At 36.9% G+C, this 15173-nt stretch overlaps 1 protein-coding gene across 1 annotated transcript; it reads left to right on the top strand.

Annotated features, from left to right (window-relative positions):
• The first annotated feature begins 204 nt into the window (after positions 1-204).
• LOC145041021 (serine/threonine-protein kinase PBS1-like) lies at positions 205-3031 on the top strand. Its single transcript, XM_078988910.1, has 5 exons — positions 205-685; positions 1087-1295; positions 1563-1752; positions 1861-2252; positions 2321-3031. Exons 1-5 carry the CDS (start codon positions 565-567, stop codon positions 2759-2761), a joined length of 1353 nt encoding a protein of 450 aa, XP_078845036.1. The 5' UTR covers positions 205-564; the 3' UTR covers positions 2762-3031.
• The last annotated feature ends 12142 nt before the right edge of the window (positions 3032-15173 follow it).

The following is a 15173-nucleotide window of genomic DNA, read 5'->3' as shown; positions in this document are numbered from 1 at the left end:
ATTTTTGGATTTAATTGTGAAAATTCATGTTCTCTTGATGATCATTTTACCGTTTACCTATAAAACAGTCAAAATGAATATAATCAACGGTGATTAGGTTAAGATTTTTCGGTACTTTTTTTCCACCAATTTCATATATATTTTACAAATTTTATTGGAAGGTTTAAGAATTTGAAATTAAAAAATAAAAGTTTGAAAAAATAGTGTAAACTAAAAGCTGGAATCTCACAGGAAGACTCACAAAGCCGGCTTTCTTTCTAAACACACGCTATCTATCAGTTATCTCTTTGGTCTTGAACAAATATTTTATAGTTTCTCCCTACAAAATAGCGTTTCGTTTCTACCTCACCCTGTTATGCTATCTTCATTCCTTGATTTTATCCAATTTTGATGATTTTTATTAAGAACTAGATTTTTTTGATATGGGGTTTTGATTTTATTTGTGTTGTTAGATTAAGCTGACTTGTTATGCATTTTGTATCTCGAACTTAACGATTTGATTGAAAAAGTCCCCTTTTCACTTTTATTTTTGGGGAAAAAGGGAACAGTTATTGTAAAAGATTAATGGGTTGCTTTCCTTGTTTTGATTCGAGGGAAGAGGAGAAACTGAATCCTCAGAAAGTTAGGGCTGATCGTCATGAAGTCCACCCATCTGCGCCTACAAACATATCCAGATTATCTTCCGGTAAGTGTGTTTGTGATAGAAATTCTACTTGTTTGATCTGATCCCTCTATTTTGTTAGGTGATTATGATTAATTATTGCTTCAGATTTGTTTATACTGATTTTCTCCTTGTAATTAGACCCCATCTAATCATGATATAAGTTTCTCATGATTGAACTATATGATGTCTTTCTTCATTTTCCCATCATCAATCCAATGAATTGCTACTTTTGTGATTGATGGCTGTATAAATTGGCGTAGTCAAGTGATGAAACACAAGAATTTATAAGTAATTGTAGTGAAACTGTACAGGGAGAGACACAGACACATAGATGTTATGTATTTGGATGGAATTGTGTAATAGATAATATATATATGGATATGGGGAAGTGATTTTGAAATGCTATAAAATTGAGTTGGCAGGGGTTGATAGACTCAAGTCTAGAAACAATAATGTAAGCTTACGGAGGGAGTCATCAGGGCCTAAAGATTCACCAGATGCTCAAATTGCTGCTCAAACCTTCACTTTCCGTGAACTTGCAGCTGCAACAAACAATTTCAGGCCGGATTGCTTCTTAGGGGAGGGAGGCTTTGGCTGTGTATATAGAGGGCATCTTCAGGGTAGTGGTCAGGTATGGATATTTGATTAACCTGGTTGCTTATCCAATAGTATCCATCAGCATTATTGAGAATGATTTAATAAGCTTTGAGAAAACACGTGTAATTAAAGAACGCATATATAGCATCACGTATCCAGCAGAATAAATCTAGTTCGTTAATGGGACTGGATTATATCTTTATATTATTTCCATGTATGTGCGTGTTTGTGTGTTGATAAACATAAATGATTATATTATCATAGGTTGAAAGGCGTAGTTTTTGAATTTTGAGAATGGCAGGTTGTAGCTGTTAAACAGCTGGATAGAAATGGAGTTCAAGGTAACCGGGAATTTCTGGTGGAAGTTCTTATGCTGAGCCTTTTACATCATCCGAATCTGGTGAATTTGATTGGTTACTGTGCGGATGGTGACCAGAGACTTCTTGTTTATGAATTCATGGCGTTGGGGTCATTAGAAGATCACCTTCATGGTAATAAAATTACATAGAAATCCATGTGCATGATTAGAAAATAGGAATATATATATATACATATACATATAAGTAAGTAAGTAAGTTGGTTTATATGTATGTTGACAGATGTTCCGGCTGATAGAGAGGCATTGGATTGGAACACGCGAATGAAGATAGCTGCCGGAGCAGCGAAAGGTTTGGAGTTTCTTCATGACAAAGCGAACCCTCCGGTGATTTACAGGGACTTCAAGTCGTCCAACATTTTGCTGGACCAGGGATTTCAGCCGAAGCTGTCTGATTTTGGGCTGGCCAAACTGGGCCCCACCGGAGACAAATCTCATGTCTCCACGCGGGTCATGGGCACATACGGTTATTGTGCTCCAGAGTATGCCATGACCGGTCAGCTCACCGTCAAATCCGACGTCTACAGTTTCGGCGTCGTCTTTTTAGAGCTCATCACCGGTCGCAAGGCCATCGACAGCACTCAACCACACGGACAACAGAACCTCGTCACATGGGTATAATAATAATAATAAATTTTATCAATAATAATAATAATATATGAATTTTGTGTGGGCACCGGCAGGCACGTCCTTTGTTCAATGACAGAAGAAAGTTCACATCATTGGTGGACCCGCGGCTGGAGGGTCGATACCCGATGAGGGGGCTGTATCAGGCTCTTGCGGTGGCATCCATGTGCATTCAAGAACAGGCTGCTGCTCGCCCTCTTATTGGAGATGTTGTCACTGCCTTATCTTATCTTGCAAACCAACACCAGGGCTATGATCAACCCAGGCCTAAACCTGAAACAAATGCAAGGATTTTATCAAGTAACACTGAAGAACAACAGGCTGGAGCCTCAGGGCGTAGCAGATGGGATTTGGCTTTGGATGTCGGATCAGAGAAAGAAGAATCTCCCAAGGAATCTGCAAAGATGCTGAATAGAGAAAGGGCTGTTGCAGAAGCAAAGATGTGGGTCGAAAAAAGAAGGCAAACTGCTCAACATGCCTTTGATGCCAACAATTGACAACAATGCCTATTATTGCCTAGTAGCACTCGTAGTATCTTTATATGTACTACTACAAACTGCTATATACTTTTTTTAAAAACCTCATATTCCATCCTGTCATTCCCACACATTTGCAGTAATATTGTATAATTTAGTGATCACAACAATGAGTGCCGGACCGGAATTCCTGGACAAAAATACAAGAAACAGAATTCAAACTAAAATTAGGTTGGATTGTCATGGATTTCTTCATTTTCTTAACGGCAGTACAAAACAATTATGGTTGTCTTTGTTTTTTTTTTCTTGTGTATAAATGGCGTAGCGCATAAAATTTTCCAATTTATACCCGATTAATAATGAGTGAAAGGGTTTTAGAACTACTATTTTTGGAATTTCGTTGCTAAACGGTTAATGCATTCATCAAAATGTAAAACTAAACAATAGAATCTTGTCATTGCGTGGTTGTTTCTGTGGCAATTAAAGATATAGGGATTATTGTCAACTTATTTATTATTTATCAGGGGAATTTTATGTGGTTTAAGTTTGTTCGTCACAATTCGTAGCTTTTACCAAGTCTAATGGTAATGGAAAATCAAGCCCGAAGGTGCTGTTAGTGTTAGGTTGGTTCGAATGAAAGCAGGAATACAAAGCCCAAATGAAACCCCATGCCACGACGTGGTGCAAAGATGCCCACGATGTCGCAATGATTAGATTGTTCTGGCTGCTGCAGCATGGTCAAGGATTTCCACGACATGACAATCGTTCTAGCCCAAACCCATAATTCTTTTAGGGTTTACTTCATATTTAAACCAATCTAATCCATTTCTAGGGTTCATTACCAGCTTCCAACACTCTTATATCTCAGCGAAACTCTAGCTCTCATTCCCTTTGTAACAGTCTCAAAAATACTAAGTAAAATTTTTATTTTTAAGTCAACCAAAATCATCAATAATTTATTTCAAAACCATCAAATTACAACAATGTAGAAATAGTTATCAAAATACAATCCTAAAATCACAAAACGCAGGTGAATGTTGTGCAATCACGTCGGACCCTTCCCATTCGAACCTAAAGTACCTGAAAAACATTTCAAACATAAACTGTAAGCACAAAGTTTAGTGAGTTCTTAAAAATATCACATATCATACAAACAACAGGCCCTACCCAATGAGTATAACATGCCTCGTCCTAACTCACATAATGGGCCCTGCCTAACATACAAAACATGCAAGGATCACTTAGATAACTAGCATCATATAAGAATCATCCAGTGGGCCGATATTGGTGCCTTCGACCCATGAATATAGTGAAGAGGCTCACCTCAAAACGCAACTCTAAATCAACAAGCTCACAAAATCCCAAAATGATGCTAAACGCCACCTAGATATACACGCAAGGAAGACGCTTAGTCCACCTTTATAAAACTAGACATTTGACCAAAGCCGGCAAGTCAAAAGTCAACCCTCAAGTTCAACGGTCAAAGGTCAAAGTAGCTTCAACAAATGGCCATGTCGTGACATCAGATCAGGACAGAACAATTGATCCAACCCCAGTCACCACGGCGTGGTGACTTAATGCAACATCGTGGGCACTGGGTTCAAAACAGCTTAATGGGTCAAGTTGTTTCCTTCGACTCCAAGAGCTCCAAAGCTCATATCTTGTCTAAAGTGTGGTTTAGAAGGATAAAGTTTCCAACTTTATCCATTAAGACCAACCAAAAGGACAAAATCTCAAACCCTAGGTTTCATAAGGCTAAAAAGTGGCAAAGACTCAACCATTAAGCACTTAATCTAGAAGGTCCTTAGTCCACCTTCTGCAGAATGCTTTTAGGACCCCTAATGCTCCATAAAAATCCAAAATTTATAGACATGCATGACCTACGCATGTCCTTCTTCAAACTATGTCAAAAGGGGGAAATGTGACCCAAAATCCATGCATGGCTCCCATCTTACCACAAAATCTAGATCTATATGCTATGATATTCAAGGGACACAGAGGAACCATAAAGTTGCAACCTTTATCTCTTCTAACCATGCAAACCCCTCCAAAAGGACCAAATGCTCCAAAACCAAGATCTACGATGAAGAACACAAAAATGTTGAAGTTTGAGGACTTACAAAGAGTCAGGAAGATGTACACAAATAGAGGAAAGGATTGCTTGTTGCAAGATGCTAGCTCTTCAAAACCACCACAAGTTTTCTAAAATCTACACAAGAGCACCAAGGAGGATTAGGGTTAGGGTTTTTTTTTCGATTTTGAGAGTAATGGAGGTTGAAGACGAGCAACCCTCGCCTCCTACTTTCCTTTAAATACATGGAAAGTTATGGATTTCCATATGCCAGCTTCCACACCGTGGCCATATGTTGCCACGATGTGGCGAATTTAATGAAGCATGTGAAAAATCCATCATTGCCATGTCGTGGTGCCTCTACCACGCCGTGGCAACCCAAAGATGCCACAATTAAAAAGTATAAAAAGGGCACCTCAAGATCCAGGTGTTACACCCTTAGTGATTTGTGGCCTTCTTGGATCATTGTTGACTTGGAGAAGAAGATAATATGATCATGATCTCGAGGAGTTTGGAACAACCTTTTTTTCTAGAGGCTATTTAAAATTATCCTGTAATTGTGGTTTTTGATCCCCACCACAAACCTACACTTCACCCACAAAGTCAAGCAACAAGCATAGCCCACAAAATCATTCCATTCGAAGCCCATCTAAGCGAACTAAAAGGATGGATCATACATCATGAGGCAAACCAACATTATAAGAGAATCATGGAAATACTACCAACATTTCGTACAAAACACGATATCCTGATAAAACACAAAACAAAAGAAGAGTTCATGACCAAATGACATCCACAAAATAAGTTCAACCATACATACATAACATAGCAAAGTGCCATACATCCTTTAAAGATCCAATGTTCAAGCCTCAGAACCACCTCCACCACTTGTAGGCTCCCTACCATCGCCATGGGAACCCACCAGACTTCGCAATTATCCTACATTAGTTAAAAGAAAGTCGATCTTGGAGAAATAATCACCACAAAATAAAGCAGAAAGTGCTTATTCCATTTTTGGAAATGAGTAGGATCATAAAGTGATGTATCGGTTGTAGATAATCATAAGTTATGTTTAGCATTCATCATCTCATAACCTTTCCTTTTACCATAACCGATGAAAATAGTTTAAAGATCTCGGTTAGTGTCATAAAAAGAGGAATCAATAATAAGCTTATCTACTAACTTGGTAATCCCACTCTATAAATCCCACGACAAATCCTCCTCGGCCTTATTCACATAGTTCTTTAACCCAACCACACCAACTTGCAAACATGTGTTTCTCAGAGAAAATTCATTCAAATCACCTTTCAAATTTTGAACGCCATGCTCCAACATTACAAATTTATCCAAAACCCAACTTTCTCTAACTCAAGATATGCCACCATAACCTTCAACATCATAACTTCCTCTTCAACATACCGGTAACTAGCCAACTTGCTCTCAAGGACAACCTTTTCATTCTGCAACACAAATAAATCATTCTTTATCTTGTCTACCTCAACTTGAGGGACCATACCAATACTGGGGGAAACCTTATTCAATTTAGTAACCTTCTCCACAAGACTCACATGTTGATCACAAAATTCTACACATTGTGAGAAACGCTACTAGATAAAGTCGCCTATGGATTTATAAGCTCATACACCCTCTTACAATCATATCGTAAACCATGATTTTCCAAATGAAGTATCTAGTTTTTATGAAGCCATGACATGATCTCTTGAACTAGAACCATGTTCTCCACAAGTTTAGTATTGAAAATATCACATGAATGTTCCCTACGACCTCCACTCACACTTAAACTAGTACCAGGAGAAGCAAAATTCTCAAAAAATGACAAGGAAACCTTAGGCTGCATTAAACTTTTCCCCTATCTATATTCCCAAGATGGAGCAAAGATAGAACCAGAGGGATAGGGAACACTAGCATTATGAGGAGGGATTTCTTCTCTCAATCGAGTAATGTAAGAGGAAGGTCGACCTAGACCAAGACTATTAGCAAAAGATTGAAAAGCACCCGAATCTAATGAATGAAATCTCTTCACAACTCTACCGATACCACTCTCACCCCAAGTTAAGATACCTGCTAGAGCTGTAGAAGCGATGGAATCCCTATTCCTTTTGAGACAAACCAAGGGTTGCTCTCCACTCTCACCTTCAACTCATCTCTGGAAATGGTAAAAGGGATGGTAGTAACAGATGGAGTGCGCCTATCCACATCATCATCGTGTGAATCATGCACTTTCACTGGGTACTCTGGATTCTCCACACCTTCTACCTTATTTTGAGAGTTCCTACCTTCACTACTGCTACCATCAAAGATATGATCAAGAAGAGGAATGTGACAACCGTCAAAATTCAAGACAAATCTAAATTTGAATAAACTTAGTTGCACGTATAGGCACGACACATACTAGACTTTGTAACTAGAAGCTAAGTTATAACCTACTTGAAACTTGGAAACACGTAGAATTGAAGAATAGTGTACTTAGATTTCACATTGGTATGTGAATTCTACAACTACTTAACTATAATGACTATCTATATTCGGGTCATTCCTTGAATTGAAAATCTTTGCATGGATCATGTAGACACATCATGCACTGGACCTAGAAGTAGAAATTAGGTCAAAGTCTCTTAAAAACTTAAGTCAAAGTTGAAAACTAGGACTAGTATACTTGATTCCTCAATTTCGCTTGAATCTCAGAATCACTACATAGAATGCCAATAGTCCGATTTCAATCAAACTATGTAACATTATTTATTTTGAGAAATTTGATTTTTTTCAAATATAAAACTTAATTCATTATGGTGTTAACAAAATTTTATTTGGTTCAAAACAATCCAAGATATTCTACATCCATTGTGATATTCCAAAATGCCTAAACTTTATAACAAGTGTCAAAATTTTATAAAATAAATGCAAGTTTTATAAAATTTAAACTTCCCCCAAAATAATATATTATATATATTACATCTTTAATTATTTACATATATCATCAGATTTAAATTATATTATGGATAATAATTGTAACACCCAGGTTTCAGGGCTAAGCATTTTAGATGATGTAATAGTTTAGGTCAACTATTGTAACTCTTATTGAAGTAATAAGAATGAATTACTTGAGTATTACATGAATTATGTGCTTGTTACTTATTTATCAATGTATAATAAATAGAGAATAAAAATAAGTGTCAAAATTAAAGTGTGAGATAAGTCCAATATCTTTACATAAAGTTGTAGTGGTCGAAAAAAGGATTCCGGGGATATAAAGAACACCGAAATCCGAGTTATAATGAAGAAGTTATGACCCGTCTCAGTTTCGCGACAGAACCGGCACGACACCGAGAAGATGTAAATAGTGAATTTACGATAGATGACTTTTTAGCCTTAGTGATCTAAACAAAAGTTGTATTATACGTTAAACCGAGAACGTCCATAAAAATAATGCCCAAAGCTGACTTCGTATGAGGAAATTATGATTTTTCAAAGTTTCGGCTTAACAGTGTACAGCACGGAGTTTGAATATTAGAACGAACAGTATTTAGCCGACACCACCTAAATGAGAATCAAAGATCTCATTAATAGTAGCGTAACAATAAAAAGATAGGCGAAAATGGACGTCGGATGAAGTCTAAATGAATTTTTAACAGACCAATCCTGTCATGGTCTGTTAAAAATATAAAATTTAAAATAAAGTCAGAATTAGCCGACGGAGTCTAAACGAAAGTTGTAGAGTACGTGCCCGCCTATGCGTGGATATAAAGAATGTCGAAAACGGAGCTCGTATGAGGAAGATGAGAATTTTTGAAGATGGAACTCGAAAATGCGAAACTTGGTGCGATATGGATGACGTGGTGCGATCTAGACCGTCCATCGCTGATCAAGCCTCACATCGGATGAAGACACATCGCCTCGCCTATGCCCCGCGTCCGAGGCTGAGTATGCCCAGCGTACTTCCGTTCTTATCCACTCCGAGATCAGTCCACATGCGAAGACAGCTGGAAGCATTATCTGAAGCTACGCCCAACGTAGCATTTCGGTACGCCCAATGTACCACCGAAGTCTGACCCTATAAAAGGGTGTGAGATGTTCCGAGGAAATCACACCTTTCTTCACTCTCTCTCTCTCTCTCTAAATACTTTCTCTCTCTAGCCTATTTTAACCCCCCTAAACCCTAGGGAACCCCCTAGCACTCGAAGGAAGCCCCAAGGCTCCTGAAGTCCCGAGAAAAAGGGTCTTTCGGTTCGGAAACGTTGCTCCAAGTGAAATCCGGTTTTCTATACTACCCGTTGTAAGTGAGCTATGCCTACGCTATTTTTAATATAGCTTTATTTAATTATAGTAACGTTATTAGGAACTTATAATAAGTACTTGAGCTATTATTATGGGTTATATAAGTATTGTTTAACGCTTATATAATAGTAATAATAGCTAGACTATTAATTAGTCTCGATGAATGATAGACTAAACCCTAGTGGTAAGGATAGTAGGTTTTAACGAAGGAAATTGTTTCAAGAGTAAGGAAGAGTTGTCTAAGTTCGGAATCACCACCTTGATAGGTTAGTGCATAGTTACTTTCATCTTACACACACATATATATATATATATATATATATATATATATATATATATATATATATGATGTATTTAATATAAACTACATGCTATGTGTGCATATTGTCTAAATACTTGTTGTCTATGCTGATGAAAGATTTTTATACATGTTTTAAATGATTTAAACTGTATATGTATTTTATATCTACACAAATGTTGGGGTAAAACATGGGTAGATGTAATAGACGATGTGTGATATAATGATGAGAGACCTCGATGTTGTTGTTGTTGATTCTATCATCTAGCGGAGTATGGATGACGACCATGGACTTTTCTAGACAGTCTAGTGGAACGCTAGCAGGCTCGCAACCTGTAGGTGTTTGTGAACGATGTGTTCACCGGTGTACTCCATCCCCTACATGGTTGCCTTAAGGACATTTATTGCCGAGGAATCCCCTTAGCATTAGTGTCCATCCCGATGATTGATCCTTAGTCTGGGTCCATTATGATAGGTGTTTTAGGCACGTAATGTGAGGATAATGGGAATGGGTAATCGGGTTATTGTTGGTTGATGAAATTAATAAACTTATTTATTGTGGGTTGAAAACCCTATGTACTCATCAGACTCCCAATCCTGATCCACTCAGTTTCATGTATTACAGGTAGTGGCGCTCGAGCATAGATGTGATGTTTTGGATGATGGATTACGGATATAGGCCTGTAGATATGAAATAATGTAGTAAGGCTTATATTGTACCATTTATGCTTTTGATCTGTATCGAACATGACATCCCCAGTCTTTTTAATGAAATACATTTCTACGAAAATGCTTTGATAAATCTTTATCATATTTTTATTTTGGGAACAAATTCCGCAACACTTTTATGAAAAATATTACTCTGATTTTCAAACAAGTATAAACAAAATCGGTCTTTTCTGGCTGTGAAAATGGAGATGTCATAATAATTTATAAACATTAGCTTATTTATGAGCATAGGAGCCAAAATGTCATAAAATCCAATACAATATTTTATATTTTATAAACATAACCCCCAAACCTTATAAATTATACAAATAAAAAATGAGTGATGGGAAATACTCTTTCTCTCTTCAAAATCATGTTTATATCTCTTCCCCCCAAGTCACATCTTCCCTAACCCTAATTATTTTACTCATTCCCTTACTCCGCCTCTTTACTTTTGTCTCTAAAAACGTCTCTCTCACTTCACTCTAGAAAATCGGAACTTAGAAGCAGAATTACCGGAAGAGATTTTGTCATTCAATTCTTCATGAGTTCATAAGCATCTCAGTATTTTGGTGGACGATTTTGGTGGAGTATAACTCGTAAGAGATGACGAGAGAGATTAGCTATCCAGAGAGATAGAATCTCTCTTTTCTCTCTTTTCTTCTCTCTAAAACCCCCACTTTTTACTTTTATGGATTAGCTTCAAAACCCACAAAATTTACAGCAAATATCCCTCATTTTACTCAAGAATATTCATCATTTAAAGTTGATCTTCAAGGTAAAATCATTTTCCATACATTTTGTTCACTTTTTTTACAAAAATGTCAAGTTTTCTTGTATTTTTTCTCCATAAACACTTTTCTTTGAGATTATTCACATGCATGTCAAATTTGATGATGATGGTGGTATGATTTCACCCAAAAACAACATGCATGTTGTTAGAAGGTGAAATCCAATGATCAAAACTTAAACCAAATCCATCAACTTGAGTTTTACAAGTTTTAAAGATCCAAAACCACATGCATTCAAGTTTTTCATTTATAAACATCATTTTGAAGAAAATAAGTTCATACATGGTCTTCAAATCATAATGCATGTGATGAACATCAAGCATAAAGGCTTGATTATCAAAGTACATTATTAAGAATGCTTATAAATGATTTATTCATAAATAAATATCTAAAACTTCTTTTCTGTTCAAATACAATTTTTCCCAGAATCTGAACATCAAAATAAGATGATCTAGATATTTTCAGAAAATAAATCATTTTTCTCGATGTATTGTAATTTTTGTAAGAAAATAGAGCAATGATTCACATAAAATACTTTTTATTGTCACTAAATTCTGGTAAATTTTTGATATGACCTATGCACTGATTAAAGACATTTCATGAAGTCTCATGCATTTCTATGATTGTTTTCTATTGATTTCAAATTTGTTTTTGTTGAAGAGATATAAATTCTAAAATATAGCTATGAATATCCAAAGTCATACTTCAAAATTTTCGCATCTTCTAGACATCATAAAGATCCCATGAAAAATTGTCCAAGTTTTTCCAAGATAATTTTTTATTTTTCCCGATTTAATGAATGTTTAAGGGATTAAATTGATGAAAAATAGCTACACTTATACAAAAATTATGCAGCTTCATCAGAATATCTTATATTACATTTAAATCATAAATAGAAAGTTTAGTGAATTTTATCTACTGTTCAATAATTTTTCACGAATTAATGATTAATTAAATGAATAAAATAAAGAAAAATTGTTAAAATGTTTGGAAACCAACTTGAATATTTTTACTAGCTTTCATATGTGTAATAACAATGGAGAAATTTTTTTGGGGAATGCTTGAAATTGTTTTCTTTTTATCTGTATTTTGATAGATTAAATGCACATGATATGAAAAATCGTGTTAAACTGTTTGAAAATACATATTATTTTTTTTTCTAGATTATATACGTTTTATATAAGTGGTGCACAAAGTTTGGGGAATTGTATTAACTAATTGAAAATTTTCATGAATTTATATCTATTTAGAGAATTAAAATAACTTATTTGGAAACCTTTTAATGCTAATAGAACTAAAATCCGAAGTTTGGTGATTTTTATTAATTTTTTTTAGTATTGTTCATGATTTTATGATCATTCAAGAAATTAAAATGGTGATAAATAGTTAGACAAATAGAAAATTCAAGAAAATTTATATTGGGATCTTTGACTTCAGTTAGAATTAAAATACAAAGTTTGGAATATTTAGAACTAAATTGATTTAGTTTTTGAATAATTAATCATTGAAACACCAGTATTGGTGCTCCACCATTTGAGTTGTTGTGTGGGCGGAGATGTCACATCCCAGTCTGTTGGGGTGAAGTCTTCCATAGAGTGATGGGTCGGCTAGAGGTAGTTCTGCAGACTATTGAGAAGATTCAGCAGATTAGGTAGCGGTTGCAGATTGCTTAGAGTCAGCAGAAGAGTTATGTCGACCGACGCCGATTCGAGTTGGAGTTCCAGGTCGGCGATATGGTATTGCAGAAGGTGTTACCCTGGAAGGGTGTGATCTGCTTCAGGAAGAGGGAAAGTTGGGTCCTCAATACATTAGACCCTTTCGGGTTAGTGCTAGGGTTGGCAAGGTGGCATATAGACTGGATCTCCCGGAGGAGCTCAGTCAGATTCACAACACTTTTTCACATCTCCCTGTTGCGGAAGTGCATATAGATGAGGAGACACTGGTGTCATTAGATGATATTTAGGTCGATGAGCGCCTGAATTACGTAGGGAGGTCTGTTGCAGTTTTGGAAAGGAAAGTGAAGGTTCAACGGAACAAATAGGTACCTCTGGTAAAGGTATATTGGGAGCATCAGAGGGGATCCGAGTGGACTTGGGAGCCGGAGGCTAAGATGCGGGAGCATTATCCGGGGTTGTTAACCGCAGCAGACTTCGATGAGGATATCTAGCTCAAGTGGGGGAGAATCTTAACATCCCGACTCGCAGGTATTAATTTGAAGCTCTTATATTCACCTTTTTAGACCTACTCAACGAGTTGGTTGCCGCAACTCGTCGTGTAGAAACTGATCAGGCCACGTAAACTTTAGGACCTACTCGACGAGTTGGAGGACCCCAACTCGACGAGTTGAGGTTGTGCATGAAAACCCTAATTTTTACGATTTGCACCCTTTTTAAAGGACCTTAAGTCCTCCTTCCAGCCTCCCTTACCACCTTCACATCCAGAGAGAAACCCTAATCGAGCTAACCTCCTATTTTAAGTGTGTGCGAGGCTAAAGAGTGTGTGTTTGGTGCATTCCTTGAAGTGACTTGAAGAATGAGAAGCTTGGAACGATAATGAGCTTGTAGATCCAACATCCACTTCATTTTGGCATTCATTTGAATGTCAAAAGTCATTACCTTGATCATTCTCTTGTTAGATCTCGCCACTCAAGAGTTTAGGGTCATTTATAGCTTATTCTTGAGGCATTTTTGGTATTGAGCACGTTTTAAAGTAAGGAGTTCAAATATGGACTCCTATAGGCCCGTATGGACATTAAGTTCTCGAATTTAGCAAGCTTTGGCCTTTCTGCATGCCCTAAAACTCTTGTTAAGCTTAGTACTAGTGTTTTAATCCCTTTAAGGTCTTGCATGCACATAAATTTATCAACTTTACATGGTATCTAAGCCCTAGGAAGCTAGATCTACAGTTTGGAGCCTTGGTTTCGCTTAAAAGTGTCTGAATGATTAAAGGGATGAAGGAACTCGACGAGTTGCATGGGGTTTGCCTGCCTTCTAGATTATGAGTGAACCCGGAGAGTGGGTGAGGTGACTCGGTGAGTTGAGGGGAGTTTTCTCGGTCTTTTGGACACTGAAGAGCTCGACGAGTTACTTAGGCAACCCAGCAAGTCGAATCAAGTTTTCAGTTTCCAAGTTCTAAAGGAACTCGACGAGTCAGTAGATGAACTCGACGAGTTGGTTCAACATGGACTGTTGACCTTGATTGTTGACTTTGACCAAGTTTGACTTCTAGAGGTATTTTGGTAATTTAGGATTTTAATGGAATCAGTTATATGGTGATTACAGGTAGTTGAGTTTGGGAGTTGTGTGTTGGGATTTGACTTTATCTGTTCATCACCACTTGTGAGGTAAGTTGTCCTCACTATACTAACAAGGTCGAAGGCACTAATGTCGGCCCTTTCTAGGTTGTTATATTGGTTATTGCATGATGATATGCTTAGTGACCTATTAGGTCAGTATCCTAGTATATATGATAATGTTATATTAGTGACATGTTAGGTCGGTATCCTAGAATTTAGGATGATGCTATGATTAGTGATATGTTAGATCGGTTTGACTGTTTGTGCATGCTAGTTAGCGTATGATATTTATGTAATTGATTGTTTGATCGCGGGTGGGTTGAGATGGTCCTACTTTGTGCTCTAGGCCAACAAACCCAAGGTGGTCCGGATAGACTGAAGACCCATTAGGGCGTACCACTCAGGGCAAAATCCCGGAGAACGGTCCAGACATGCTGAAGGCCCGGGAGGGCGTACCAGACACGTTGAAGGTTCTGAGAGTGGACAAATAGACGGAAGGCCCGGTTAGGGCGGTCCAGTCATATTGAAGAGTCTATATGCATGCTGTTTGTTTGTTATGATATGGTTATGGTCTTTATGACGTTTATATTTTTGGGGAACTCACTAAGCTTCGGGCTTACAGTTTTTGATTTTGCTTTAGGTACTTCAGATGATCGCGGGAAGGCAAATGCTTGATCGTGCACCTCCTCGCATTTTATGATTTTGATTTCTGGGAAACTCTGATATGAAACTATTTTGAAAACATTTTGTAATAAATATTAGATTTTGAATTCTTGAAAAAGTTTTTAATTTTTATGAATTTTATGGATGTTACACAGTTCAACCATGACATTAATTTTTTTTTAATGTGACAACTGGCCGGATGGGGGGGGGGGTGGATTTAACAACCTTGCATGTTACACTAATGACATCTCTATTAATATATTATACTTGTAATATATTAATAAACTATAAATAACCTTATTATCAAAAGT

Source organism: Lactuca saligna, chromosome 4 (assembly GCF_052625555.1).
Source record: "Lactuca saligna cultivar CGN05327 chromosome 4, ASM5262555v1, whole genome shotgun sequence".
NCBI classification, from domain to species: Eukaryota; Viridiplantae; Streptophyta; class Magnoliopsida; order Asterales; family Asteraceae; genus Lactuca; species Lactuca saligna.
This window is presented reverse-complemented; position numbering and strand designations above follow the sequence as displayed.

Bases quoted from the DNA above. Each gene is read 5' to 3' on its own strand.
- LOC145041021 (XM_078988910.1), top strand. From the start codon at position 565: ATGGGTTGCTTTCCTTGTTTTGATTCGAGGGAAGAGGAGAAACTGAAT. The intron at 686-1,086 runs GTAAGTGTGTTT...TTGAGTTGGCAG, and splicing joins CATATCCAGATTATCTTCCG to GGGTTGATAGACTCAAGTCT. The intron at 2,253-2,320 runs GTATAATAATAA...GGGCACCGGCAG, and splicing joins AACAGAACCTCGTCACATGG to GCACGTCCTTTGTTCAATGA.